At 49.0% G+C, this 10,859-nt stretch overlaps 1 protein-coding gene across 1 annotated transcript in view; it reads left to right on the top strand.

The window, feature by feature from the left end:
- The first annotated feature begins 5,609 nt into the window (after positions 1-5,609).
- The window catches only part of LOC110507406 (mitogen-activated protein kinase kinase kinase 10), a 36,586-nt gene continuing 31,336 nt past the window's right edge, over positions 5,610-10,859 (top strand). Inside the window, exon 1 of the mRNA XM_036965171.1 lies at positions 5,610-8,763. Within this exon, the coding sequence (XP_036821066.1) occupies positions 7,764-8,763 (1,000 nt within the window). The 5' untranslated portion in view covers positions 5,610-7,763. The remainder of the gene's footprint in view (positions 8,764-10,859) is intronic.

Raw genomic sequence — 10,859 nt, 5'->3', positions numbered from 1 at the left:
GACTGATAAGTAGCGACCATATTGTTTTCTCTGACATCTGACCTCTGCACAGACCCACCTGGGGATAATCAAGGTGCTGGACTGGCACTGCACTTCCTTGAGGAGGGACACTACCATTAGTGGCCTGGTGACGGAGAGACAAGCGTCCATGCTTTACGCGCTCTGCAACCGCGGCATCAAGAGCTTTGACTTTGTGGAGAAGAAAGAGTACAGGGCTCTCAGGGGACACGGTCAGGGTACTCTGCGCTGTGTGTCGCCTGACTGGGTGCAGAGATACCTCTGTACGGGCGACATGATTGGATTTGTACAGGTATGAATGGAAGAGAATAAAGAGGAGCTCAAAATAAAAATGTCAACAATGTCTTACGCAGAAAGGATTCCGTACTGTATGTTCCTAAAGAGTAAACGTTCTGAAATACACTGAGATGCTTGGATTGTGTGTCATTAATATCCTCTCCCTTCAGGTGTGGAGCTGGGATACTAGGAGCCTGCTGCAGGAATTCAGGGCCCACGCCCGCTCCGTGTCCACGGTTCTCATGAGGCCCAGCACCCACACGCTGCTCACCTCCTCCACGGATGGCTGGGTGAAGGAGTGGAGCTGTAGTGGGGACCTCCTCCTCAAGCTCTTCCTGGATGACCCTGGGGGGGTACGCAACCTGTGGCCGCTGGGCGAGCACCGTATCCTCTGCCACTCCCCTTCGTCATTCTCAATCTGGAGGCTCCAGAACCTGTACAGGCTGTTTAATGACCCAGGCTGTGGGATGCAGCTCCTGAGGCGGGTCGAGAGCAGTCGGGGACAGGCACAGCTCCTGGCTGTGTCGCAGGATAGTATCGCCAGACTGATCTCTCCCGTCAGCGGGGAGTTGCTACTTCTCTCCTGGCCCTTCCTCCTCCTGGACCAGGCCCTGGGATTTGCCTACAACCCTAGTCGGAAGGAGTTGTTTGTGGCCAGTGGTAGTCCAGAGGTCCTGGTGCTAGACATGGCTTTGTGCCCTTGCACAGCTAAGCGGATCATCCGGACCTCCAGGGACCAGGACCTGGATGACAGCGTGATGTGCCTGGAGGCGGTGATGGTGGGTGGGGCGGAGTGGGCCGGGGTCAGCCCCCTACCCTGCCTGGTGTTCAGTGGCCACCGCAACGGGAAGCTACAGCTGCTCTCCCCCCACCGACTGGGATGCCCCGCCAGGAAGGCCCATGATGGTGCTATCTTACAGATGAGCAGCCTGGCCGGGCCCAGGCCCCAGCTCTGCTGCTACGGCTCAGACAAGCAGTTCAGCATATGGGAGGTAGAGATGGGGGAAGTCCATGTGGAGGTCGCACCTCTGGCCAGGGTGAGTTGCTCCTCTGACCTGGTTCTCTCCCGACTCCTCTCTGGTCAGGTATTTGCTGTTTCCTACAACTATAGTCTTCTCTTCTTCACCTTGCCTAGTGGAGGGTGTTTGTGGATGGAGAGGAACCCCCCGACCTCCATCTCTTGCCTGGATTACTGCGCTGCTCTGGGGTTGGTGGTGGTGTCGGGACCTGAGGGCACTTTGGAAGTGTGGGAGACTCGGGGTGTGCAGTTAGCCGAGATACACCTAGGTATGCCGGTTAGTCAGTTGTGCTTCGCTAACACCCGTGGGGACCTTCTGGCCTGCTTTGGAGGCACCATCTGCATCATCTCCGGCCTACGCTACCTGCCTGCCAGGCTGCTGCAGCAGGTACTGGACCTGGCCCCCGCGGATGACATCCTAGAGGATCCCATCCCGTTTCTACCTCGCTCCCAGAGCTGCTATGATATTTATTTGGTGCCACGGATGTTCCTGAAGCCTGGGCAGGCCACGCCAGAGTTGAATGAGACCCCAGCGGTACTTGATGTTGTGAGGCCAGAAAGCACAGGATGTAAGAATGTACTGGACGTGCTGAACAGGGACAGGAAGAAGAACCCTCTGATGATTCGGGCACCAACTCCACCAATTGTAAAAGGGGATCAGCCAGGTGAGTTGATCAGCCTCACTTGTTATGTTAAGCAAAGTGACCACACTTAAAGTATTAGGGTGTAATGACATGTTTTATAAAATAGTCAGGTTTACATGTTATAAATTATAGTTGAAGCAATAATTTCCTTTCTCACAGGTTCGTGGTATTGTGCTCTCCGATTGGTTAAAACTTTGGAGGAAGAATTTAATCTGGAGGACGAGCCAATGGAAGGGTCAGAAGACCGGGACAAGTCTCAAACACAATTCGAGCCTCTCCCCCCAGACACACTTCTTCTGGACTGGCCCGTGGCTCCAGATGGCTTCCTCCCCAACTCAGTGCTGCGTAACTGGAATCTGAAGCAGGAGCCACCCAAGGCAATTTTGCCAAAGGAGGCCAAAGCTCTTTGCAGAACATTGTCACAGTCAGAGGATGAACCAGAGCACTCACCAGTAGTCACCGCCATCCTTGCTAAGGCCAAAGAAGCAAGAATCAACAAACCACTCCCCATGCCTAAGCTGTTTGACACCCCAACCGAGTATGAATCCCCACCCGAAGATGATACTGGTGTCGGAAATGAGCTTCTGAAGCATATCTCCGAGAGCATATGGCTGGTCTCCAGACCTGATGTGGATTTGGTGGAGGTCATGAAATCCCTGATGTTGACCATGGAGGGTATGGACAGTGATGTCTATGGGAACTGCACAGAGGCCCTGCTCAGCATGTTCCAGACCTACGACATCCCTCCGGAGATCACAAATAACCTCACCTTCTGCCTCCTAAAACATATCCAGAAGGGGAACCCCCACTGGAAACGCTTGGAGGCCATGAAGAACTTAGATCAGATAGATCACTTCCAGGACAAACACCTGTACTTGCTGGCGGAGGTCCTCCTAGACCCAGCAATGGAATTGCGGGAGATGGCCAAGAACATCCTGAGCCGGGTCTACGGCATTGACAACAAGACCAGCCTGCTGAATAGAATGCAGGCCAATGAAGACGTACCCAAGATGTGAGTAGTGCTCAAATCACTGGAACGGAGGGAGGGTGGTTGACATTTCCATTAAAAAAATCGGTCACAAATCAACCACTTTTGTTAGCAGGTCATATTTATGTGTTTATTATTTGTTTATTTACTTCCCCTCACCACTCCTTCCCACAACCACAGGCTCTATAAACATCTAGAAAGAACACTTTCTGATGATCTGGAACACAAAAAACCCGCAGATGCTCCCGCCAAACCCATCGGCGGAAGGCTGTCCAGGCCATATGTCCACAGGGACTCCAGTACGGTTTTGCTTTGTTTCCCAGAGTAGTGTCGTTTTGAAACAAAACATTTGGGTTATACTCTCTTTCAATTCATTTCAATACAGGAAATGTATTTGACATCCAATTTGAATTACCGCCCACTTTTCTCCTCTCTCTTCTCAGGGCCCTTCTTGGAGTGCACAGCAGAGGACAACAGCACTCCAAGCTCAGAGCAAGGTACAATTTGTGGATCTATAAGGCCCAATATGACTGTCATGACCAGTGCATTTGCACAATGTCAATGTTCATAATTGTACGTGATGGCTTAGTACTTAAAAAAAATATATAGCGATCCCCATAAGCTCTCCTTCCTGGGGTCCAAACACATTAAGGCACATACATTACAAACATACAATATTATTTTCAAACTTTTTCCTCAATATACTCTGTAAGCAAATATATCATGTGTTGACATTATGTGATCGTTGGATATACTTGATATTGTGAATGCCAATCTGTAAAAACAACCTAGCATTGATGCCAGTCTCTTTTGGCTCTTTTTGCTATGTATATTACTAGCGAATGAGCAGTCCCTTTCAAAGTAGTGACCGACTGGTTCCCAAGCATCATTGGTCCTTCTCTTCTTGTACCCAGGGCGCTTAGCTACCACTCTCATCGCTCAGTACCCAATCAGGCCTCTGCTCTCCAGGGCAGTACTGCTGGTGCAGTGTCTGCCGATGGAACACTTTTGATTTTAATCAGGGGGAGGCAAATGCAGATTTTCTGCCCTAATTAGTAATCGTGGTGTTTCATGGAGAGAAACCCTGGAAGTCTTTCGATGTGATGGTTCATGGGTGATGGTGTGGCAAGACATGATTCATCAAATCATTCTTTATTTCTGTATATTTATTGAATATATTACTTTTAGCTTAATCATTATCAGTCTCTCCCCTATTTCTCCCTTTCCTTTTGCTCTCCTCTCTTTTTTTATATTTCACTGTCTATTTCTGTCTCTCACTCTCTGTAAACAGATCACATGCGGACTCCTGACCTCCCTCTCATTAGGTCCCTTGGGTGTAACCATGAATCTTCTACCCTGAAAGAGGAGCCGGGACTCAGCCCACCAGGGGACGACTTCATGCGCCCCCACCGCTCACCAAAGAAATTCCGCAAATTCTCTCTGTCCACAGCCAAGTGGGACAGCATTGTGGCGATCCCGGAGGAAGGGCACGTACAGGTATATGACCCCACCATCATAGAACTCTACAAGAAATCCAAGCCCCATAAGCAGTTGTGCAGCCAGCTCCCCACCACCAAGGCCCCCAGTGACTCTGGGGTGAGCTCCATGGGGTTGAGCAAGGAGGCTAGTCTGGTGCAACTTCCAGACAGCCCACAACACCTCAGGCTGAAGCCCGTCAAGGGTAAGGGAGACCCCAACTGGAGGGAAAGCCTGTACAAGCTTGTATCCCAATATGGCTTCCGCTCCCCAAGGGCCAGACTGACCACTCTTGGCCCCCTGGATGTCCCAGGGGCTGCACAGCGCAACTCCTGCACCCTGTCCCCTTTTCAGACCAGGAAGGCCAGCCAGGTGTCCCTGGGCCAGAGGGTGGTGCGGAAAATCCAGTTAAGGGAGTCATCGTTTGAGAGGCCCGCCTCCCAGTTCCACCATGGGCTGCCCCTGCCCTGGCAGCTCAACAGCCACACCATGGACCCCTCTGGAGAAAGTATGTATGGGAGGCTGGAGGTGGACTGGGTGAGGGAGCCAATGGAGCCACAGAGAGGGAAGATGCAGAAAGTGAAGCTGCCCCCGATAATGTCTAGGTGTCATCCATCCTAATCACCAGGGGGCAGTGTGGGGCTACGGTTTCATTTAGGCAGTGTTGTATTGTCTCCAGATATCTGCTTGATAAACATCCCCCAAATTGTGATGGAATTGTAATGCATTTAAGCTTGTTGTAAGTTGCAATAAAATATATCTGTATACTTTCCTAGAGAGTATGTTGTGTGATAATTGGAGACACACACATGCATGCTCTCTCACACAAACACATGTGCACATGACAAACCCAGGCTACACAATTTTATGCACACACCATTAAAAAATATCTAATTCAACTGATCCACAAAGCATCATCCTAATGACCTAGGCTACTTGACAATGACCAGTATAGGCTGCTTATTGTGCAGCAATGCCTTGACTATAATTAAAGGCTACCCATAGACTTTTATTTTTAACAGATAGAATATTTTAAAACCCTATTTTGTCATAATCAAATTGAAGCAAAGGTTAATTTGTTCATCCAAGCTATGTCCAAACTATGACATATTAAGGGATATATGGACGTAGGCTACTCAATAAACTACACTTCCCAGAATACAACGGCGTATTCCACCCAGTCCAGCCGGTGTATTTGGACACAAAGTCAGCCTAGATACTGACAGCTGCATCTAGAAATGGCACGTCTTTTGGAGAAAAAAGCTATTTGATTGTGAAGGACAACTGGCCACCCGACTGACTCAGATGAGTAAGGACTCCAAGACTATTCATTTTGTGGAATTGGATTATGGAATCTGATGGTGGATATTTGGATGCGATCACACGCCCATGCGACAATGTCAATGGATGTTGTGATGCACGGTGTCCAGGCTTTTTTCCCGTAAATATTTGAATATTTAATATTTGGTTTATTTGAACCAGAAGACAAGATGCAATATACACATAAAGACTGGATTCTAATTATATTTGGCACTAAAAGGGAGTATTAGGCTTTTATTAGGCCTGTTACATTATTATTATTATTATTATAAATGCCTCGAAGATGGTGCATCTGTCTATCATAGCCAAAGAAAACACGTTACCGTAGAGGATTAATCGCCTTATTTGAATCACGTCAACAGATACACAACTATTTGCAATTGGAATTACAGCGTGATGCCTTCACAAAACCCATAATTTATTGTTATGGTAGGCTATTTCGTTCTTTAACCTAGCGTGTGAAGGTGTCGAGAAGCACTGAAACATATTCCGTAGAGCCAGCAGGTGCGGGATCTTTGATCACAAATAACTGAAATGTGCAACATCGTATCCATATAAGTAGACAAGGCTATTGCTTATGGTTTTCAAATGTATCAGATGTTTTGAATGAGCATCGTCTTGTAGCCTACAAAATAAAGGTTAGATAATAATGGCAAAAACAGACCGTGCTGTACCAATGGTGTCTGTGTCTCTGGACTCTCTGCGCGTTCGTGTCGGCTCAGTGTATGGCGTTTATTGAAACATTACCGTGCGCAGAATTTAGGCCGGACAATGTAACAAGACGAACGATCAATCATTGATGTGCGCTGACTACAAAGATGCTAAATGTACAGGCACTCAATTGTCTTTGCCTGACTGCTGTCCGCCGTAATTCCCCGTCTAAAAATGGACGAGTACGCTATTTAAGGACATTAAACTGGCTTATACGTTTATCGGTGTAAGTCTACGTGATCTAGAAGAGGCAGCATCAAAGTAGGGACATATTTCAATCGATATTTCAACAAAATGCGAGGTCAAGACAAATTGCTGTAATTCATCGCTGTCAAAAAGCCAATGACCATGTAATAACGAGATGTCAGACAAGCGATATTCTTCTGCTCTGTGCTTGTTTGGAAACAACAACGATCCTTGCTCAGATGATGTTAAACTATACAGATGACACTATTTAGAATCAGAATGTTTTGTTACATGTGGTGCAAATTGATCCACAAATAGCCTATTCAGATGTGCGATCTCCTTCAGTTGTCGTGTAGCTTCCTCGCTGTCGTTGGCCTCTTATAATCTTCAAGGAGAGGAGCTAGCCTCTTCAAATCGCTGAGTCAGGATCTGTCCTCAATGAGGCGACATGAAGTGCAGCGTTGGCTATGTCTTGTTACTCATTAGGGCAAAAATGTAAGGAACTAAAAATGGTAAGACGTCATAATAAACGCAACTGTTGTGGCCCACTCAGACCATCCGGCGCTTGCTGAATCTTGCGAGGGAGACAGTCAATACAGTCAGTAGTCTAAATGAAATAGCAATAGATGCTCAGAGATACCCTAAGTTGTAAAAGCAGTGTGGGACGTTACAGAGACCCGTGTTCAGATCCCGACCATGCTCTCCCGAGCAGCGCAAAGCTGTACCACCCACAAGGACCTCATCTCACAGTAATGAAGAGGGTCAACTTTGGGGTTTTCCCAGGCCAGCCTTGACTCTCTGGTAGCTTTCTAGACCATACCATTGAAGAATAAACAGTAGCCTCTCTCAGGGATGACCATGGTTCTGCCCCGATTGCTTTTTTTCCCTTTAGAAACACACCCCAGAGAGAACTTGTTGTAGAAATACATGTTAAAGAAATACATGTTAAATACACACTGCATTATACATGGTAGTACAGACTGCTACACACACATGATTGGTGACAGGAACTGGAACTACCCCAGTAAACGGGGACAGTGATGGGACAGTGGAGCTTTGGCCTGCCTGTCCACTGATCTGTCTCTCCTCTGGTTAAGGAGGCCTGGATTCGGCTGATGGGCCCTGCATGGATTTTGTGCGTGAGTTGACAGAGGGCAGGCCCACACCGCTGACCAGCAGCCGAGCAGCCATGGACCCATATGCCAGAGCGAGCAGCACAGCAGCCCCACTGCCCTGCGCCAGCTGTGGGGGCTGCTGCGACCCTCCTCCCCCTGGCCTCATGCTCGTTGGTCCCCTTGGCCCCCCTTATGGCCCCCCTCTCTCCTCCATGCCCCCACATATGACCCCTGCTCCCCCGGTGTGTGCTGCTACAGCTGTCCAGGCTGAGAATGGCAGCAGCTGGAACTCCTCCTCTGGTTCTTCAGACTCCCACCCTGGCCACCAGGGCGGCTCTACCACCTCCAACCCCTACTGGATGGCCGTGTTTGACTACGAGGCCACGGCAGACGAGGAGCTGACCCTGCGGCGCGGGGACCTCCTGGAGGTCCTCTCCAAGGACTCCAAAGTGTCCGGGGACGAGGGCTGGTGGACGGGCAAGATCCAGGACAAGGTGGGCATCTTCCCATGCAACTACGTTACTCGGAGGGACGCCGGCAGCTACCCGCAGCTAACCCCAGGAGGGCTGGTGGCGGGTGGGGTGCCTGAGGGGTGCCCCCTGGAGATCGACTTCACGGAGCTGGTGCTGGAGGAGGTGATTGGGGCAGGGGGGTTTGGGAAGGTGTATAGGGGGATGTGGCAAGGGGAGGAGGTGGCAGTTAAAGCTGCCAGGCAGGACCCGGACGAGGACATCAGCGCCACAGCTGAAAGCGTACGACAAGAGGCCAGGCTTTTCTGGATGCTCAGACACCCCAACATCATCAACCTGATAGGGGTGTGCCTACGAGAGCCCAACCTCTGCCTGGTGATGGAGTACGCCCGCGGGGGGGCCCTGAACAGAGCCCTAGCTGGGAAAAAGGTACCCCCCAGGGTGCTGGTGAACTGGGCCGTGCAGATCGCCACAGGGATGGACTACCTGCACAATCAGACCTTTGTACCGGTTATACACAGAGACCTCAAGTCTAGCAATAGTGAGTATGCCAACACTCGTCTCCCACTCCACTCATACCACAGTGTGTCTGCTGCTATCTCAAAAATTTCATTTCTCACCCATTCGCTCCAAATGAGTCCTTTTCTATTTCATGTCAAATATAAAACATTTGGGGGCAAATCACACCCAGAATGGGAATACGTTCATTCTTTCCTTTGGTTTATTTGTATGTTGAATCAGCCATGCATACACATTTGATTGGTCAAAGACACATATAGGTCGTAGACGGACTGTATTCAAGCCTGTTTTAGTCCCAGTCTCCGGTTAAGGGAAGTATAGTATACGAAATCCATTTAACAGAGGATGGAGGAGTGGACACAGAATGTGCAGTACTGTACATACTGTGAACCCGTGTGTTGATGGGTTCATTCAAGTGTCGTGTGGATGAAATGAAATAGGAGTGTTCTGGTTGACACACAGGCAGTTGAGTTGAGAATGACAGGGTAAGATCAGCCCTGGAGAGCTGGCTCTCTCTGCCATCTTTCCCTTCTCCCCTCCTCCTCCGATCCTCTCTTCTCATCCTCCTCTTTCTACCACCCCTCCTCAAGGAGAGCAGTTCTGCTCTGCAGCTCGCCAAGCTATTTCTGGTCCTTTGTGCTACTTACTGTTTAAAGACGCAGTTGCAGATGTTGGTGTATGGGGGGGGGGGTATATACACTGTGTTTGTGTGAGTGTGTCTGTCTGTGTGGGACGTGAGCATGGGGGATGGGGTGTAGAGATACGAGTTGAGGGTACAGGATGCTGAGTACAGGGCTTTTTGAAGGAGAGAGGCAGAGCGATCTGGAGTATCTGTAGCTTAAAGACACCCTGCTCACAGATCTTACAAAATGTTCCTAATCGCTCTCTGGTTTGTGAAGCTGCGATGTAGCGAGAGCCGCCATATCAGAGGCCGCCTCGCCCTCAGTAACCGTAACGATAGGGATCAGATTGGACAGTGAAGCCTTGAACAACCGCGCAGAACTTCCTTCACGACACTGGGCTGTGTTGAGTCATCCAGCTGTCAGCCTCTCTGCACAAATGTCAATTCCTTCACTTATAATTCTTCCGTGTGAAAAGATAATTTCAAAGGAGTGTCTCCATCTGTCAAGCCGTCTCCTTCCTCTATGGAGGACGCGTCCCACTGAAAACAATTGAAAACGTTCCCATTGAAAACGTTCCCATTGAAAACAAACAAAGTATTCAAGAATGTTATCAGCCGATGACTTAAAGAGGAATGCTTATATTGAAGCCCGGAGGGTGGGAGAGAGAGATGAAGAGAGAGGAGGAAGGAAAGGAACAGAGAGAAGGAAGCAAAAGAGATGGGGAGAGAGGAAAGGTCACAAAGACGAGGGAGGAAAGAGAGGGACAGAGAGGGAGAAGAAAGATAGAGAGATAGAAGGTGAGAGAGATTGGGGAGGTAGAAGGAGAGGGATAGAGAGCGAGGGGGATAAACAGAGGTTCGTCTTAGTTTAGGGTTACACCTCAGCTCATTGTCCAAGTGTACAGGTCTCAGATATCCTCTTCAAACCGCCGCCCGTTTGGCATCACTGCGGTTTACGGAGAAGCTTTAGGCAACCGCAGCTTCTCCTCTGTTTCTTCTCCACCACCCTCGCTGGCCTGCCAACCTCTCCTCTACACACTCACCGAATTTGTAGTGTGTGTATGCGTGTGTGCTTCTGCCTTTCTCTCTGTGTTGTTGTTTGCCTGGCTGAGGCTAGAGTAGTGAGCCTGACTGTCTAACCGGGATAATCTGATTACGGTGACCTCCTTAGAGTGATGTGACAGCGGTGTTTGTGGGTTGGCAGGTCTCTGTCCCTTGTTCCATTTAGCCATACCTGTCACACGGATCCAGAATCAGCCCACTCTCTCAGTGGCGCCCAATCCTCCTTGGGCCATATTATTTAGCAGCAAAATCTAAAATAAATCGGAATATAATTGTTACAACAGTTTTATAAGCACATATAGTAGGCTGACTCAGAGAAGCCCTAAGAATATGGTCATGTGAACAATCGCGTCATTAACAACACATTTCTAAAAACATGGCTCTAGTTGATAGCCATTCAATTCAAAACCTTATTGATCAAGTGATTTGATCAA

This window comes from Oncorhynchus mykiss, chromosome 27 (genome assembly GCF_013265735.2).
Source record: "Oncorhynchus mykiss isolate Arlee chromosome 27, USDA_OmykA_1.1, whole genome shotgun sequence".
NCBI classification, from domain to species: domain Eukaryota; kingdom Metazoa; phylum Chordata; class Actinopteri; order Salmoniformes; family Salmonidae; genus Oncorhynchus; species Oncorhynchus mykiss.
The sequence above is the reverse complement of the archived record's forward strand: the minus strand, read 5'-3'. Positions and strand labels throughout refer to the sequence as shown.